At 27.8% G+C, this 21,117-nt stretch overlaps 1 protein-coding gene across 1 annotated transcript in view; it reads right to left on the reverse strand.

Annotated features, from left to right (window-relative positions):
• LOC101240223 (KAT8 regulatory NSL complex subunit 2) overlaps positions 1–21,117 on the reverse strand; it is a 39,431-nt gene that overhangs the window by 1,123 nt on the left and 17,191 nt on the right. Inside the window, exons 3-5 of the mRNA XM_065816792.1 lie at positions 13,406–13,555; positions 7,530–7,775; positions 1,175–1,319 (exon numbers count right to left, since the gene is read on the reverse strand). Of these exons, the coding sequence (XP_065672864.1) occupies positions 1,175–1,319; positions 7,530–7,775; positions 13,406–13,555 (541 nt within the window). The remainder of the gene's footprint in view (positions 1–1,174; positions 1,320–7,529; positions 7,776–13,405; positions 13,556–21,117) is intronic.

Here is a 21,117-nt window from a genome sequence, read left to right on the forward strand (position 1 = left end):
AAAACACCTAATTGTAGTATCAAAAGGTATAATAGTAGTATAGAAAAACATTAATCAGAAAGTTCCCACTGTTTTCACCTGTAAGAGTTACTTGGCCAGAATAAGCATCAACCCTCTTAATTCTGAGGCTGTTGCTGCACTATGGCTACAGTGTTAAAAAACTTCCAAATATATTTTTATAAACTTTTTAGGGATTTTTTAATTATGATTGGATAATGTATAATGCATTTACATACGAGAAAAAGCAAAATGAGGTTGGCATGTTAAAAGTAGAAAAAACTAAATACTGAAAGATTATGTTTTCAAGAAGACAAAAATAAATAGAAAACTATTGTATCTAGATTACACTTATAAATTATTTTGTATTATAAATTATTTTATTTACAAAACAGCACCTTTCATTAGAAAATTAAAAAATGCTACCATGTGCATCATTAAATATGTGTTATTCTTTGTTTGTTAAAGTAGAAATAAAAGTATTCAAACCTTTTTTTAAACAATACAGGTTATTTTTTTAAATAAAACATTTCATTAATAATTATTTTCTTTTCAATTTCCTAAATCACTTGTGACTTGTATTCTTATTTAAATAATTTTTTAAGGTGATTAATCATCCTGGACTCATGGCTGTAGCAATACATTACTGATATGTATGAATGGCAAATAAGGACTCTACAAACTACCACTAAAGATGCCATACTAATGAAAAAAATAATGAAAGTCAAGTGTGCATACATTAACTTATGGGTAAAGTAAGAATTAGCAGAAGTTGATTAAAGATGACAAGTACTTTAGTGTCTGGTCATGTTAGACAGGCAGTATAGTTAGACATGGTATTTAAGACAAAAAAAAGATCAACATTTTAATTTAGTTAGAATGTTATGTAGAAAGTACATATTATATCACTAACAACATAATACTGAAGCATTATGTTGTTAGTGTAAAAAGCACATATTATGTCACTAACAACATCGTACTGAAGTATTATGTTGTTAGTGTAGAAAGTACATATTATGTCACTAACAACATAATACTAAAGTATTATGTTGTTAGTGTAGAAAGTACATATTACGTCACTAACAACATAATACTGAAGTAGGTTAAGTTTTAAAGTATTGCAAAACATATAAATTACTAAACAAAATTAAATTTAGCTTAAATAACTCTGTGATACCGTGGAAGTTCAGGCCTTCTAGAACTTAATGTAGTTCCTTTCAATCTTTTTTCCTTCATAAGCTTTTCACAAAGCAGAGCAGGACCTGTTACTTGCTGATAATTTTGAAGATACATATCGAGTTTATAATCTTTCTCAGAATCGCCTAAAAATAATAATAACAAAATGAATAAAATAAAATGTGATTCTTGATCATTAATTGTTATATATATATATATATATATATATATATATATATATATATATATATATATATATATATATATATATTTATATTTATATATATATATATATATATACACACACACATATATATATATATATATATATATATATAAAACACATATATATATATATATATATATATATATATATATAAAACCATTACCAATTATTTTATATTTTCTAATGATTTTATCAACTGAATTTATTTGAAAAATGCTGGTAAAGATTGCTACACTTACAAAGAAAGTCATTAATATATCACAAAGTATAACAACAATAAAGGGAGCAATTGGTTTGTCTGTTCGGAAATGTCTCAAAAAATCGTTCAACTTTTCAGAAACTTTCTCAAAAAATTTCAGTTTAGTTGGCAAAACAGGGTCATAAACCAGCTTTCTGTCCCTGCCAGCTTTAACTTTTTGAATATCAAGTTTTTAGCTATTCTTATAACTAATGAAATATGCCAAGATGATCCTGTTCATGTTTTAAAACAGCCTAACAAAACCTTCACGGTAAATATTTAGACAGTCAAAAAAATGAACCTAATTAAAATATAAATAACACCAAATGTTGACAAAATTCAATATTTTATATTCAAAAAAAAAGCTTTTTGGAAGACATTTTTATCTAATACTTAAAACTCTAATTTATAGTTGTCAGAGTAAATAAAGTAGAACATATTTCATGTTCCAACTACTTTAAAAATATGCATATAGTACTTGATGTCTTTAAAATTAACAATTAATTATTGAAATAAAAATTTTATAAAAACTGGACATAAATCTGCAAACAAATATTTGCAAAACTACAAAATAGGTTGTAATTTTATGTGTTTTAAAAATACAATACACAGATAATTACTTAAAAACAAAAATTACAGGAAATTGCCAGTCAGGATCTACTTTTTGGATTTTAGGAAAAATTAAAACTTTAAATAAATATCTGAAATTATAGACATCCCAAAAAAGATAATCCATCATTATGTGAAAAACTTTTTGTATCCATTGAGGAGTGATATAGCCTTTGTAGCACAAATTCATTTTCACACCGCCTGCTTATCAGGTAAAAATTGATTACAGATCTTATTATATCTATAATAGGATCAAGTTCTTCTTTTTCTCTCTGTTCCCATAACTTATCTGAAAGAAGCCAATTTAAATTTAGTTTATCTGAAGACACCTGCAAAATCTTTGAACTATCTCTATCAGAAATACAGTTTAAGAATGTTTGTGTAATGTTAGGTACAAATGAGCACCCCAAAAATTTATCCCAAAATGGTCATAGGAAACTAGTGGTGGAACACTTGACTCAAATTTTCTCTCACGAGGTTCTCGAGGTTCAAATTTTGAAATCCACCTCATGCTAAAATTGTTTCTCTGTGCAGCGTTCTTGTTAAACAAAGTTTGTATTTCAGAGTTAAGGGTTGAGAGACAGTTTCAATTGTTTAAAGCTTTTTTATTTTTGTTTTTTATTTATCAAACTAAACAGAGTAATAAGGTTCATAAGACAGTGTAGACCTAATTTTTAAAAAAAGAGCAAACCTATCCAAATATTGCAATATAACTGAGCTTGGTAGGTCAATCCATAATGAAAAAACTTAGCAATGTCACTATCTGGAAACATTTTACTAAATAACTTTCCAGAATCAGTTAAAGAATCCATAGAATATGTAGAATACACAAACACTAGATGTATTTCAGCTTCAAGATGTGTTTATCAGCATTTCAAGTATTATTTTTGGTGCCCTGACTCATTTTATAGACACATACTCAAAAACTGGAGCAGATTCAAAACCAGGTAGCATCAATGATTTGAGGATGTTGCTAGAGGGAGGACTATCTGTGTTTTTACCTTTCGAATGTAACGTTAAAGCAGATTCTTTCATAACAACAATATTATTATCTTTAGAACAATAACTGCAAATTATCAGTTTTATTTTTCTGAACCAATATTTAATATTAATTTTGTTCTTGATTTTTATTACTTTTACTTTAATATTTTACTTGAAAAAAACATTTATTTTCATTAAACTATTTTAAATTAAAAAATAAACAGTTCATAAGTCACAAAGTTTGAGAACCACTAATACTTTATACTTTAAAATAATAAAACAAAAGGCAAAAAACAACACAAATAACAGCAGTACTAACAAACTTGATTAACAAAAAAAGTATCATACAAAAAAAAAAAAAAAAAATTATAAACAAGAATGGCAAACAAATAATAATCGAACACTTATTTAAAAACAAAAACCAACAGTCTATTGATGATCAAAAATCAGTTGATGAAATCTTTTAAATAATGTAAAAAACAAGTTGATTATGGCTTATAGTGTATGTGCAAGTTTTTTTTGAGATTCTTATTATTTTCAATAGAATTACTAAAGTAATTCTATTGGAAATAATAAGCAACTCCAGCAATAAAGTATTTTTTTTTTTAAAAAGGCGGAAGGTACTTTAATAATATCTACAATAATAAATTGACATATATTAGACCAATTTCTAAAATTTTTTAATGATTTTTCAAACAGCTAAAAAAAACCCACAGGACTTTTCAAGACTGTTGGGAACCCTGTTTGCATAATATAATTGTTTGATAATTTATTTGATATCAATTTATATCTTTAACTTAAAAAAAACAATATTTAAATTGTGGAAAAATGAATGATTATGATAACGAAGTTATATCATGGTTAGATATATGCATGTATGAAAGATAATGTATACATGAACTAAACTGTTAAAACTGCGCACATATTTTATTAAATATCATGAAAATGAAAATAGCATAAATGAATGTACTACTCCTCATAAATCAATATAACTACTCATTTTTAAACATTTTTACATAACAAATCTATTAGAAACCAAACTTGTTATATGCGGATAAACAGATCGAGCATGATACTTCCAGCAGAAGGGTAGATTTCAACCTCTCAATTGTGAGCCAAGTGTGCTACCACTAGTCTACTACCTCATAATAAAGATTCTTACTCATGTTAGAAGCTGACAAATTTCTTAAAAAAATCATTTACAGGATTTTGAACAAAAAATTTTATTAAAAGAATCAAAATCCGATTAAACAAGTTTTATTATATTTTATTTACAGCAACAATTACATAAATGTGCTTCTTTCACATTAATTTTTTTTTAATGATTATTTTTTTTCTGATTCACTCTCAACATGGCAGCAAGCAACCACTATTAAGTTAGGAATTATTAGGAAAAAAAATTAGAGCAAAGAGCAAGGAAATGGGTGACAAAAGGGTAGAGTTCTAAAGGATTGAAATGACAAAAAATGGCAAAAATAAAATTTTTTAGAGCATTGAAGAAAAGAGAATGAATGCAATTTTATGACAATAAGAGAGAGGCTCAAACTTTGCAGATAAAGCAGTTCCACATAGGTTTACAATGCGTTTTTGGACCTTGAAAAGAAGAGAAAGAAACAGATAGGGCCATTCATTAATATAAGAGTGGCAACAGTATTGAGTTTTTTGTAGTAAATAACTGAGTTTTGTTGGAGTTAAATTTCACAAGCCACAGCCAATAGAGTCACTTTAAATTGTCAAGATGATCATTAATGTAGATAAAAAACATTAATGGATTAAGGATAGAGCCTTGAGGTAACCAAGAAGTTACTGGAAATGAAGAAGAGTGTTGGCCTCTGAGTATGATTTTAATAAAGCAGTTTAATAACCTCAAAAACTTTGCCAGATACTCCATATGAAGAAACATTATGGAGTAGATCAGCATGCCAGACTTTATCAAAAGCTTTAGATATGTCAAAAGCAATAGCCCTTGCCTCAACCCGCCTCCATCTAATACACAATAGAATCTTTCAGTCACAGCAGTTAGCAAGTCATCCATAGAACTAGGGAAGATTGAAAGCTGTGTTGGTAGTCGGACAGTAAGTTATTAGACTTAAGAAATTTGTTGATCAAAGGTTCAAAAACCTTGCTAATTGAGAGAACAATTAATTGAGATTGGACTGAGTCGATTGAAAAGAGTCAAAAAGTTTTTAAAAACTGGAACCACAGATGCCATTTTTCAGCGGGTAGGAAAATAAGTCAAGCACTTATTAAGTAGTTTAAAGGGAACTGAAGAGAGTTCTGGAGAACACTTTTTTATGACTACGACAGAAAATGTTATCTGGACCATAAAGGGTAGTCAATAAATTATGTCATGCAATTTTTTATCATTTTTGACAACTCCCTCTACCCCCTTGTCATAACAATATAACTGGTTAGTAATAAACCTTATTCAAGTCATCACAAAACCACTAGTCCCTCCCACCCTAGAGCGTGATATAACTTATGGATGACCCCCAAGCAGCAAAAGAGTTCAAATGAGAAATAACTTTAGCAATGGAAACCTGAGTGATTTGGATGTCTAACAATGTGTTAATTTGTTTAACTGGAATGGCAGGAAGAGTATGGCCATTAGATTTAAGAGTTGGATTTTTTTTTTTTAATTCTGATTCACTCCCAACAAGACAGCAAGCAACCCCTATTAAGTTGGGAGTTACTAAAAAAAAGAACAGAGTTATAGAGAAAGAAAATTGTTGACAGAAGACTTAAAAAGTTGAAGGATGTATGAATCAGGAAAACATAAAGATGGGATAGAGTTCCAAAGCATTGAAGTGCGGGGAAAGAAACTAGACGAAGTCAAGCAAGTATGAGTTTTAATTGATGGAACTAGAGACGATAGCTCTTTTGAGCATCAGAAGAACTGGCCCAAATATGGCAACAGTATTCCATACAGGGACTAATGAGAGATTTGTAGAGATAGAGAATGGAATCAGGAGAGAGAAAATGGCGAGCACAATAAGGAGAAGCAACCTTAGCAGATGCTAATTTAACAATCGATTGTAAATATGGTTTCCATGAAAGGTTAGTAGTAAGCGATAATCCAATAAGTTGTAAAGAAGAGGACTCAGTGAGAGGGTTGTCATTCATTAATATAGGAATGTCGACAGTACTGCAATAGTTGTTTGCAGTAAATAACTTAAATAACTGAGCTTTGTTAGAGTTAAAATTTACAAGCCACTGTAAGGCCCAATTGTTACAGAAGTGAAATCAGATTCAAAATCGGCTGCCTATTCTAAGCGATCAAAAAGAGAAGACTTTTTGTTAAGACGAAGTTAGTGAAGGGTGTTGAATTAGAAAAGTTCTTCACAAATAGTTGTCTTATCCTTAGGAGAGGGAATAAGATCATTCCAATGAATTAAAGACTTACCTTTGGTGAACGACACTGGTGAAGATTTTCCAAAAGTCTCTAGAACCTAACTTCTGAATTAAGGTACAAGATTTAGTAAACTAATAATAATGGACTACACAACCCATAAAGTAGAATTAAGTTTAACTTGGAACCAACAAGAAGGAAATGAAGCTTCTATACCTGCCTGGATCCAAGAGATTAAACGATATCTTGACAAACAGATGAATTGATGTGTAAGTAAATGACATGCCAAGCATGTAACTATTGGAATCTTTGTGAATCAAAGAATAGTAGCTGCCAATATTTGAAAGGAATTTAATAAAGGCTTACAAGGAGCAAACAAGTCTGGTGAATTTTGCAAGAGGTATGATTCAACTGATGGAAAGTTACTTCAAAGGCCATAAGTATTTGTAAAAGATATTAGTACAAGTATTTGTAAAATCGAAACAGTTAGGTGGTTGTGATGTTTTTTATGTTTAATTTTTTTATGTAAAATATTTCTAGAGATAATGCATTCAGATAAGATTGGTATATCAGGCGCTACTTGCAACTATGATATCAAGTGTTAAAAAAAAAAAATCTTATAAAATATTTATTTCAAATCCATTTAAAACTTTTACTATTTTTTTCCTTTACACTAGTTTGCCTTCGGTTACAAAATGAGGTCTTTGCTTTGACTTCAACCTTACAGAGCTGTGACAATATCTATGTTTTCGCATTGTTAGCAAATCTAGATGGCCACAATTTGAAAGGATTTTATTTGTAAATATTTTCAAAATCATAAACAGTATCTAACTATTTAACCACATATATAAATAATTATGTGTGTGTATTTGAATTACTTAAAATACAAAAAATTTTATCTAAATATGTTGTACTTAATACTAAAACAGAAACAAATTTTTAAAACAAAATACCGTGAATTTTTGCAAAACCAACTTTTGAAAGTATATGTGGATCCATATCGTATGCCATTAACATTTTTCTACGCTCTTCTTTCAATATATATTGAATGCGTTTAAACTGTTGAACATACAATGCACGCAAACGAAGTATTTTATCTCTACAAATTTGCACACATTCTTCCAACGTCCATACACCTGCACGATTCAACAAACCTTCATCATCACTGTCAGTTGATTCAGCATCACTGGCTTGATTTCCTTTTACATAAAAATGATAGAAAAGAGTGAAAAATTTTAAATGACTCATGTTTTTTAACTCATAAAAGATAATGCAATTTTAACTTAAATACAATAAAAAATAAAAATAAACATGAACAAAATAAAACTAAAAATAAGCATTCTAGAAATGTTTTCAAATTTTTTTTGCTGTATTTGAATAATTGAATCTTTGAACTTAAATCATGGAGCTATCAGTGAGCATACTTATTTACATCACCATCATCATCATCATCATCATCATCATCATCATCATCATCATCATCATCATCATCATCATCATCATCATCATCATCATCATCATCATCATCATCATCATCATCATCATCATCATCATCATCATCGTCATCATCATCATCGTAGTTGTCGTCAACATAATCATTATCTCAGTTTTATTATCAAAATGTACAAAATAGAATAGAAAAAATTTTGCTGAAACCATTTCTTTTTTGTTAAAAAATTTGGCTTTAACAATTTAACATAAAATGATTTTTGGTGATTACTGTATATAATTACTAAGGAATTATTTTGTGACTGCTGTATGTAAATACTTAAGCATCTATTTGCTTTATAATGTGTTTACAATTATTTTAATAGAAAACCTTTAATTTTTAATTCAAACTATGCTCTTAGTTTGCTTTTGCAGTTAAATAATACTTGGTAATATAATTGATGAAATTTTTAATATAAAAATTAGTATGGCTAATTAAAACCTTATGCAAATACAATACTTCATTTTAATGAATTAACTAAAAAAACCATTATTACAAAAACAAGTTAAACATAATAATAATTAGCATACTCTGGAAAAAAAAAATCTAATTAATTTAATAAACAATATTTCTGTTATACCTCACAGCATTTTTATTTCTTGTTAGGTGTCATGTTGTTAGGTGTTATTCTGTCAGGTGTTATGTTGTTAGGTATTATGCTATTAGGTGCCATGTTGTTAGGTGTTATTTTACTTTTCTAAACTGCCTAAATAAATCTGCGCTTTCATAACCGAAAAATTTTAAAATCCAGTCAAGTCCTGATTTGGACAACTTTAGTTAATTCTTATATTAAACAACTTTTTAAATTAAAAGATCTTTAAGCTGGCAATTCAAGTGCTATTGCACTGCTGCAGCAGCACTCAAATGAATGTTTGATTTTATCTCAATAACCATATTGATGCAGAGGTTTTAACAGGTGTTTCTGGTGTAAACAGCTATTTATCCCTCAAATTCAGTTGGCGTAGGAGTGTTACTAAATTGTGGTGTTACTTAGCGGCATTTAGTGTCAAGCTGTATTGCTATTATAGGGCTAGGTTGTAATACTAGTTTATTACTATCTTTATTAACAAGGTTGTAATTGTAACCCTTTTACGATCTTTACTAAGTTGTAATCTAGACCTTGTCTAGATTACAACTAGATTACAATCTAGATCTTTACTAAGTTGTAATCTAGACCTTGTCTATCTATATTAACTAGGTTGTAAAACTGACCTTTTACTATTTCTACTAACTAGGTTGTACAAAACTCATATTATCTTTACTAACTAGGTTGTACAAACATTATATTATCTTTACTCATTAGGTTCTACAAACCTCATACTATCTTTACTAACTAGGTTGTACAAATATTATATTATCTTTACTAACTAGGTTGTAAAAACCTTATATTATCTTTACTAATTAGGTTTTACAAACCTTATATTATCTTTACTAACTAGGTTGTAATACTAACATTTTACTATCTGGCAATATAATAAAGAGTTATAAATAGTTTTCAAAGTTTATAAAAGTTATTTTAATGGAATCGCCAACTGCCAACAGGGGTGTACACTGGGACTTTTGGTTGGTTGCCAGAGGAGAAACTGAAAATAACCAGTTTGTTTTGGTCGTCCGCCGATTTTTTGAGTCACCCGTTGCTAACTTTTTCAGCGCATTCAATTCATTCAGTGGGTTTCTCACATATTCTAGTCACTTTTCATTATAGGGCTAAATGTAGACTAGAAATAATTTACGTAAATAAAAGTAATATTGTAAAATATTAATATTGTTATTTTATTTTTACCCATAATTATTGCAATTTTGTCACTTAGAAAACTTTAAGTAGATGAAATAAGTAATAAAAATTTTACAAAAATAAATTCAAAATAATATATTCTTACACAAAAAAATTTTAAACTCTAAAAAAAAACTTATTACTTTAAATTTAATTGCCTAACAAACATATTTAGGTATTTAGTAAAACAATTATACAAATAATAACAATTTGTTTGTGAAAGAAAATAAATTTTAATAGCTTTTTTAAAAAAAAAACACACACACACACTACAACGTTGTACAACGAATCTGTTACTGTTGACTCTCAGTATCTTAAACTCTCAGGGGACCGAGAAAAAAATTCAAGATATCAAGATATTGAAAAGATTTTGACTCAAATGAGTGTGCAAGTAGTAAGTGACCAGGGTTGATATTTGACCGGGGCCAAGTTTGATAAAATATAGCTGGGGCCAATGCTGGATTTTTATACATCCTAAAGTATATTATTTTAATTCAAAATTTATGTTATATTTTGTATATATATGCATATATAAACATTATTATGATCGACATGATCATCATAGTCATCAATACTATCATCATCATCATGAAGATGATGATGATCACCATTATAATCATCATCATCATCATGATAATGATCATTATCATCATCATCATCATCATCATTATCATCATCATCATCATCATCATCATCATCATCATCATAATCATCATCATCACCATTATCAGGTTTTACCTTCCTCTTTTATGCTGTTTCTCTAATATAAACAATCTAGAGCATCAATACTATCATCATCATCATGAAGATGATGATGATCACCATTATAATCATCATCATCATCATGATAATGATCATCATCATCATCATCATCATCATCATCATCATCATCATCATCATCATCATCATCATCATCATCATCATCATCATCATCATCATCATCATAATCATCATCATCACCATTATCAGGTTTTACCTTCCTCTTTTATGCTGTTTCTCTAATATAAACAATCTAGAGCATTTTTTTTTAACTAAAGCTCATTCACACAATATGTAAGGCACTCTCTTCAAGTTTTCTTACTTCTACTACTACCATTTTCTACTGAAGCTGCTACCTCTCTACACGCTGATACCTAAATTACTTTAATCTTTTCTAAAAAGTGTTGTTTGATACAACACTTTTTCTAATCTGTTTAAAATTATGCCTCCTTTACTTGTTTTGCTAGAGTACACCCCACATCCATCTGATCATCTTCTCTTTCGGCAAATACTACACTATATAAATACTAAAGTTTATATAACAATGAAAGGATATAATATGCCAGCATCTAAATAAATAGAATATATTTTGGACATAAACATATATGTTTATATCCAAAATATATACGCATCAAGTGCATCTTAAAAGCTTTTATTCCTTCTGGAATAAAAGTTGGGAAGCTTTCATTACATCACTTCTATTTTAAGCCAAGCCTCATTCTACTCCACATTTTTCACCATCTTGAGCAGTTTCTTTATTAAACATGAATTATTTTTTTCATTTTTTTTACAAGAATATCTTAGGAACAAATGTCCTTTTATTATTGCAAGAATGTAAAAAAATCATACCTGATGTTAAGATCTGTTATTCTTAGTTTACTAAATCTGGTATCTTATATCAGATGTTAGGTTCTAGAGACTTTTAGTTATTCTTCAACAGTGTCATTAACTAAAGTAAGTCTAACATTTAATCTCTAATTCATGGGTCTGATCTTATTATTTCTTCCCAGAGTAAAGCAGAGTTATTTGCAAAGAAATCTTACTCTAATTTGACTCTTGAATATAATGGTCATACTCTTCCTGACAATTAAACAGATTAACCCATTGTTAAACATCAAAATCACTTTGGCTTTCAATGCTAAAGTTAATTCTCAATTAAACACTTCTACAGTTTGTGCTCCAGAATAGATTTCCATCATAGTCTTGAAAATATGTTCTCCAGAACTCTCTTCAATTTTTGCTAAACTTTTAAAAATTACTAAATAAGTGATTCCAATTTATCAAAACTCTAGAAAACACTTTGATCTCTCAAACTATACTACAATTAGTCTTTACTCTGTTTCTAGTTTCTTTATATAAAGGTTTTGAGGTTATTAAATTATTTCTTTCTAACTGCAGTAGCAAGTTATTCTTGAAGGGCCTAACCTCTTCTTTATTTCAATTAACTTTAAGGGTACCTTCACCCTTATCTTTTCACCCTTCTATCTTCACTCCTGTATTGTTTCTCATCTACAATAACGATCTTCATGAAATCTAAAGTGGCTCTATTTGCTAATGACTCAACTTTATACTCTTGTCTTGACAAAAAATCTTCACTTTTTAATTGCTTAGAACAAGCAGTCGATTTTAAATCTGATCTCTCTTCTGTAACAGCCTAAGGCTTGCAGTGGCTTATGAATTTAACTTGGGACTAAAATCCACAATTTTTATTAAACAACAAAACTCTTTAATTTACTGCAAAAAATTATTGCAATGTTGTTTGCATTCCTATACTGACAAATAACAACTCTCTTACTCTCAGACAAAGTCTAAAAGCACATTGTAAATGTAATTAGACCTGGTTTATCTGCCAAGCTTGAGCCACTCTCCTATTGTTGCAAGGTTGCATTTCTTTCTTTTTTTTTCTACAAACACAATCAAGTTCAATGCTCAAATGAGCTATCATCTCTATAATAATAAACCAAAGTTCATTCTTGCTTGGGCATTTATTCAACAAGTTGAATCCTTTTACTGTCTCTGTTCCTTCATGCTATAAAAATAATTAATAACCCAGTTTTTTTTCTTGAACATTAAAAAAACCTTATAACTCTTACTCATCTTCATGTTTTCCTTTTGTACTTACAACTTTTTAAGTCTTCATTTATACGTTTCCTAGTATTTTAACTTATTCTCTATTTTATCTCTAAAGTAACTAATAACTTAATAGTGGTTGCTTGCAATATTGTTGGAAGTAAATTAGAGTTTAAAAATATACAAATGTACGCCAGTATTTAATAAATAGTAAATGTAAGCGTAAAATTCTAATATATTAAGTATTATAAATTTTTTCTAGCCCCAGTTATCAACCCCTGCTAAATGTTATAATTTTGCTGTGGTCAAAAAAAGTCTGATTTTTCCGGTTTGCAAAAAAGTCTCATTTAGCCAGGGCCGGGGCCCTGGTCACTTCTATGTGCAAGGAAACAAAAATAAAGTTTGAGATACACAAAAGTTTGAGATAACGAGTAGTTGAAATATCAAGAGTCAACTGTATGAATTAAAGGTGCATAAAATAAATGATCAAGTCTGTAGATTGCTGTGTATATTATAAACTCTGCATACTATTACTTTGAGAACCAAAGTAAAATGGAGAAGGGGAGCTTTGACTAAAGTGGTAGTTGACTAATTATAATTAATTAAAGTCAACTACCACTATATTATATCATAATTGATATGCATTGATTATTTACTTTTAATCAAAACAATTTAGCTTAAACATTTTTTTAAAGCATTATATTTTGTAATCAATATGATTGTAATCAATAAAATACCAAGCCACAGGCAGTCAATCTTTTCAACTTTAGTACTGTCAGTATAAAAACTTATTTCTTCTTGATCTGACGATGATTCTGAGAGTGCTTTTAGTTTTTTGTTTTTTAAAACTGAAAATGACTTCTTTATTGGCACATCTGCATTATTGACTAAAAAAAAAAACACAAAAATACAAAAACAGTAATAACAAGCACACCCAAAACATTAAAAAAAAAGAAAAAAAGAAAAAAAAGTATATATTAACTATAAAACAGAAGAGATAATATGTTATGCAATTATAATAGTAAAATTTGATTAGAGAACATAAAGTTAATACTTAATAATAAAAGAAATTGTTTTTTGAAATGCTACTATAACAATTACTTTTGTTACATAAAATGAAGTTTTTACTAAAAATATTCTTTCAAATATATACTTTTATGATTTTTTCATTAATAAAAAAAACGTGCAAACGCTCTATTGATAAATTAAAATTTATTTTTAAAAATTTCATTTTTAGTTGACAATAATGCTAACTTTTGTTAAGTTAAACTTAATATTAAGACAAATATTTTATGAAACAGTTCTTTAAAAACTGCTGGTGTTACGTATAACGAAATATTCACTATATATATATGTATATATATATATATATATATATATATATATATATATATATATATATATATATATATATATATATATATATATATACATGTATATATATATATATATATATATATATATATATATATATATATATATACATGTATATATATATATAAATATATATATATATATATATATATATATATATATATATATATATATATATATATATATATATATATGTATATATATATATATATATATATATATATATATATATATATATATATATATATATATATATATATATACATTATGGTGGGGCATAAAACACCAAAGTCATTAAAAAAAATACCATAATAATTTTTCTGGTTCCTTTTGATATGTGTATTAAAAAAATGTAATTTTTTTTTATGGGTACCCTATGGTTGGTCCCAGCAGTCCGAAAATTAGAAAATTTATAATTTTTGTAAATAATAAGGGGGGCAGGGTCACTTACAAATATTTTAAAGATATCTTAAGGGTTATTTTTGTAGCCTGATATATCTATTTTTAGATTATGTTTTGTTTTATTGCAAAAGATGATGGAAATGGTCAGCCCTACCTATTTAAATACATGCTTAAATATTTGGGAGGTAGGGGGGGGAGGTTTGAGTTAAAAGAATTGGTAATTTTTAAAATTTTTATTTTAGTGTAAATAAAAATAATGCAAACAAGAAATAGTTTTGGAAAAACATCTCATCGTGAAGTTTTTCTTGTTGGAAAAAGAATTGGAACAATACCTAATACACAATTGCCAACTAAAAAAACTGTATTGCAATATTACCATTACAGAGATCTTATGCTAAGAGCTGATTTTCCAAACATTTCCTCAGTTAGTATAGCTTCATGTCCTCTTGGTGATTTCTTTACTGCGCAATGTGCTGAAATAGGCGGTTGTCTCCAAAAATGTTTACCATGCATTGTTTATGAGGTGAAGAAAATATGGCAAAAAGCAGGAATTCCTTTTATTAATACTGACAAGCATATCAGGTTTTTATAAATTTAAAATAATTTTAATTTTTAGTTTAATCCAATTTCAAATTTATGTTATATAAGTAGCAATTATAAAGTCATACAATTTTATATATTTATAATAAATTACATTAATTTTAATGCATTCTTCTACATTTGTTTTAGAGACAAGATTGTTGAAAAGAAGAGAAAAGATTTAAACAAACACAGGAACCGTTTAAGTACAAGTTTAGTTTTAAAAAGAGAACAGTTTTCAAGAATGCTAGAGGAGGTATTTGATGTAAGTCAAAAGAATTGTGAAGGTATTATTATGAAAGATAAAACTAAAGATATAAAAACTAGAAGAGAAGATGCAGATTTTCTTAACGACCAGAAAGGAGCGCGTGTTCAGAAAATGTTGGGTAAAGATAAAATTTCACAAAAATTTGTAAAAAACAAAACAAAAAGAGAAATGAAAATAAAAAATCAAAGAACAAAAGAGTCCGTAAGAAAACAGAAAGAGTTGGTTACTGAGAAATATGAAAACACAACAAAAATTTTTAATACTTTAGATGATAACCAAGATGAAGAGTATCTACAGCCTTCTAGAAAAACTAGAAAATCTAATGCTGTTCCTCTTATTGTTCCAAAAAATATAGGAAAAGATTTAGCTCCAACAGCATCACGATATGGAATAAGTTCGACTGCACTGAGTGCAATTCTTGCTTCTCTTATAAATAATAGTTCTGGAACGACAGATGATTTTTCTATTTCTAAACGAAGTATTTTGAGGCAGAAAATTAAGTATAAGAAAAACTGCCTGTAATATTAAAGACAACTTTATTACATTGGCTAAGGGTAAAAGTCTAACTGTGCATTTTGACTCAAAAATTATGTTATGTAAAAAAAAAAAATAAAAGAACTTGGTAAAGAAAAAGTTGAAAGAGTAGCTGTACTAATTAGTTCACTAGATCTCTCAGAATCCCAACTTTTGGGTATTTTAATTGTGAAAGATGGCACTGCTGAGTCTCTTGGGAAAGCAATCAAAAAAACTTTACAAGACTGGGAGCTATTTGACTATGTTGATTGTCTGTCCTTTGACACCACTGTTACAAATACTGGTTGGCTAAAAGGAGTCTGTACTCTTATTGAGCAGTGGAGAGGAAAAGCTTTTATTTGGATGGCTTGTCGTCATCACATTTATGAATTACATATAAAGGTAAATATTGAAAAAATCATATAATATTTTTATATCTATTTATATATTTAATTATCAATATTTCTTGATGAATTAAATGCTTTATTAATAAAATTTATTTAAATGATTTGAAATAAACATATTTTAGCACTTTTCAAATGTTCTTACTGGTGGTAAAACAAGTGGACCAAAGACTGAGTTATTTGATAGGCTAAAGGGTAATTGGAAATCGATTCTTGAAAAGAAGATAAATTATGATAACCTAAAAAGATTTGATTCAGAAAAAAATTTATATCTTTTTTGAAAAAGCAGGTTGGTTTAATTGTCCTATTTAGATTAATGTGTTTAGTTATGAGTTTTAATAATAAAGTTTTTTGAAATTTAGGCTTCTGAATCATTAACATTCCTTCAAAATTGCCAAGATAATGATATATTTCCAAGAAATGACTACCAGTATTTTATACAATTAGCAGTTCTTTGGTTAGGTGGCAAAGTAACAAAATTTCAATTTAGATTTTCAATGGCTTCGCATCATGCCAGGTTTATGGCACAGGGAGTTTATTATTTAACATATGATCTTCTTCAGCCACAATTCAGTAACTTATGTCCTAACATAATATCATTGCAAGAGGGAAAGCTGATTTATGAAATTGCTTCATTTACAGCACTATTTTATGTTCCATGGTTTATTAAAGCTCCTATTCCTGCCATAGCACCTTCTTTAGATCTAAAAGCTATTAATGAAATGAGACAATATTCTGAATTCAGTATCAAACCAGCAGAAGCCGTACTGAAATCACTTAAAAAGCACAATTGGTATTTAAATAAAAGATTTGTGGTTATGTGTCTTGCTGATAAATGTTTACCTGTAGATCAGCTACAAAAATTAGCTCTTAAATTAGCTCAAACAGCGAAGCCCACCAGTTGTAAGATGGTCAAGACTTCATTGAAACTTTCAGAAACGAAGAAGATAGCCAAGTTAATTTATTAGTTGTTGCAGATCATCGGCTAAAATTTCAGACAACAGAAAAAAAATCTTGGTTGAAAACTTTAAAATAATCTTTCTTTAAAAAATAAATGCAAATGTAAAAATATTTTTTATTTAAAATATGTAGGAAAAAATATATACGCCCCCCCTACCTCTCAAATATAAACATCATGTATTTTAATGGGTAGGGCTGACCATTTCCATCATCTTTTGCAATAAAACAAAACATAATCTAAAAATAGATATATCAGGCTACAAAAATAACCCTTAAGATATCTTTAAAATATTTGTAAGTGACCCTGCCCCCCTTATTATTTACAAAAATTATAAATTTTCTAATTTTCGGACTGCTGGGACCAACCATAGGGGTACTCATAAAAAAAAAAATTACATTTTTTTAATACACATATCAAAAGGAACCAGAAAAATTATCATGGTATTTTTTTTAATGACTTTGGTGTTTTATGCCCCACCCTAATATATATATATATATATATATATATAAATATATATATATATATATTAGGGTGGATATGTATATATGTATATATATGTATATATGTATATATATGTATATATATACATATATACATATATATGCATATATACATATATATGCATATATACATATCAGGCCTTGTTAAGAAGCGCTACGCAGCTCGCATTTTGCTTGCGAAAAGGCGATTTGCCTACGCGTTCAGCAGTTTTGCGCTTCGCAAAAACTTATATCTTTTAGAATATTTAAATTATCTTTTGATTACCGTTAACGTGACGTTTATTCAGAAGAAATAAAGTCGTACTCAACGCCGTTAATGCAAGTTCTCGAACTTTTTTGTCTTGTTTGTTCTCGGTGATAACAAACATACTTTTTTTCCGGTCTGCAACATTTGTTAAGATATTGTTTAAAACTTAACATATCTTTTGCGATGTAGTAAAAAAATATGTAGTCAAGAAACGCAATATTTTGTTGAATATATATATTTTTTGTTTAACTTTACTTAATTATTAGAAGTAATATATTTTTTTATATCATGAATAAAAATTCATTTTTGATAACAATAATAAATCCTTATATAATATAATAATCCTAATATAATATAAAATTAATAATGTTATTAAATAATGCTATATATCATATATACATATGTATATACTATATATCATCACATATACATAATAATACTATATATATGTATATATATATATATATATATATATATATATATATATATATATATATATATATATTTATATATATATATATATATATATATATATATATATATATATATATATATATATATATATATATATATATATATTATATGTGTAGTTATAACTATAATAACGTCATTATATATTATATAATAACGTTATTATGCATAATATGGTATGCATACTGCTAAAATTATGGCACAATGATTGTGTACTTGACTGTACATACAATGGCTATGTACTACATAATGGTAATGTTGTAAACACATTATAAACATATTTTTTATAATATTTAAGTTCTTTTTTAATAAAATAATAATAACATTAGATGTTGTCATTAAGAATAATAGTATTATTTATATAACTGTTTTTAATACTAATTTGAAAAACTTTGATATTATCAAATCAAAATTATATCTAGTGGTATAATATTATTTCTAGATATATTTCCAGTGTTAAAAATATGAAAATATTGAAGTGTGTCTAAATAAAAAACATATGCATTAACTGTGATTTTATAAGCAGGAATTTTGTGTTTGTTTTCCAAACAATGTTTTCAGCATTTTTCTAAGTACTCTGACTGTTGTTGCATTGAGGAGGAACGAAAATGGGAAAATGTTTTTTTCGAATTATTGGGGTAGTTTATATCAAAGAATACTACTCCATCTTCAACTTCTTTCCACCATACATTAATGCCTTCTACTAAATAGTCAGCTGATTTTTCTAAAAGTTTTTGATATTCATTGCTATTCTTTTCAATCCAAGTAAATGATATTTTTGTGTCATTAAATAGACTATGTAATGGTTGCTAGAATTTGTGAAGTATTGAAACGCCATCACATAACTTTTTTCCTTCCTTTAAATATTTTTTTGCTTGGTTACGGATTATTGCATTAAAAATAACATTATGTGAATGATGATTAGAAGATGTTTTTGTAGACAGTTCCAAATTTTGAAACATTGCTTCTTCTTTTTCCACATTAGACGTACAACCTGCAAACAATCTATACTGTAGTGGAGCATGGGATGTGATTGAGTGATAGTATGCACCAAAGAATTTTCGCTTGCTATTTTTTAGATTTGCTTCTAAATGTTCTTTTATAATTATTGCATGCACAAATGTGGTATTTATTAAACGAAGAATACTGTGTGTTGATCTAGATTCTTCTGGCATATAAAGGATGTTTTGTATTTCAAGTTAGTAAAAATTTAAAAACAAAGTGACCAACCTTGTAATGTTCTAGGAACAGTTAGTAACTATTAATCAACTTTTTCAATAATTGGCAGCATTTTTTGCTTCAATGCCATTGAAAGAGCTTTCAATTATATTTTCTACAATTTTTTTTATCTTTTTTTTCTACTAAATATGGCAATTCATCAAATATATTTTTAATATGGTTTGAAATATCATGCATTGGTTCATTATTTAAAATTTTATAGTGTAAAAGATTTAGTTGTGTTAAAGAAAAACCTGGTTTTTTAAAAAGAAGGGCAGGCAATCCTTGCACTCCATGCATTTCATTTGCCAATAGCTCCTTTAATTTTTTGACAGACGTATTTAATGGAAATTGAATATTTCTTTCATAAAGCTCTCGTTCAATCTGATTTTTTTTTAGACATGAATATAATTTTGTTTTTCCTTGGTTTACTGCCAGCTGTGAGGTGTTACTTGCATTTATATGGTCTATACGATTTTTTAAGGAAGTGTATGGGAAGCTTAGTGATATAGATATATTATTAGAAAGATCTGCATGCATGTTGCATGCCCAACAAAAATAATTACCACCCTTCTGATGACCAGCTTCCAGTTGTGCTGCTGGATTGTCACCTTTGAATATTCGTGCAACATCTAAAATAGGTGTTCCCTTGAATTCTAAGGGGTCGCTCAATTGCAAAATGTCATTAATCCTGTCATCGCTATACAAAAGTTGCTGGTCATTGGAAGAACATCTACCAAGTATGTATAAATAAGGCTTTTCGACCTCTGATTGAACATTTATATTCTCTCCATACTTTTGTTTATATTCAAAGCTACTTAAAAATATGGCTGTATCATACATTACGCTAACAGTAACAAGAAAGTGAGTGTGATTAGATATACTGGAGCAATCATACCAAAACATTAAATTCCTTGTTCTTTCATAAGTTTTAAGTATATTTATCAGCTCTTTTTTAGTTAGGGTGTCATATTCATCTTTATATTCCTGAATTCAAGAGCATCAACAATTTGCCTTTAAGAAAGTGCTTCTAGTTCATTATCGTTTTGAACTTTCATAAAAATCTCATGGTCTTTGAACATATTTAGTCTTATATCTTTCAAGGAAATTTTTCTGCCTTCAATATGAACCTCTTTTTTTGTAATTGTTTGATTTTCAGATGATATAAATACTTTTTCATATCTTTGGGGTACAATCTTTTCCCCTGAATTATATGTTCCATCGTCTATTTTTTTTTGAGTTGCTGCTTTATTTTTTTATTAGTTGGTTCGCATGGCAAAGATATATCTCTGATGTATGGCATGTTTAACCTATAAATGAGTTTAAACATGAATGATTAATAAAATTTGAAAAGTTTAACTTATTAATGATAAGTGAAGGTAAGGTAATAATTATCTCCGTTTTTTTCTTCTATACTGTATATTATTAATATTAGTGCCATCAGGGTATGTATTGTCTGACATTTTTCTTTTTAGATTTAGTCTTTTTAGATCACAGTTCATAGATTCTAAA

Source organism: Hydra vulgaris, chromosome 13 (genome assembly GCF_038396675.1).
Source record: "Hydra vulgaris chromosome 13, alternate assembly HydraT2T_AEP".
NCBI classification, from domain to species: domain Eukaryota; kingdom Metazoa; phylum Cnidaria; class Hydrozoa; order Anthoathecata; family Hydridae; genus Hydra; species Hydra vulgaris.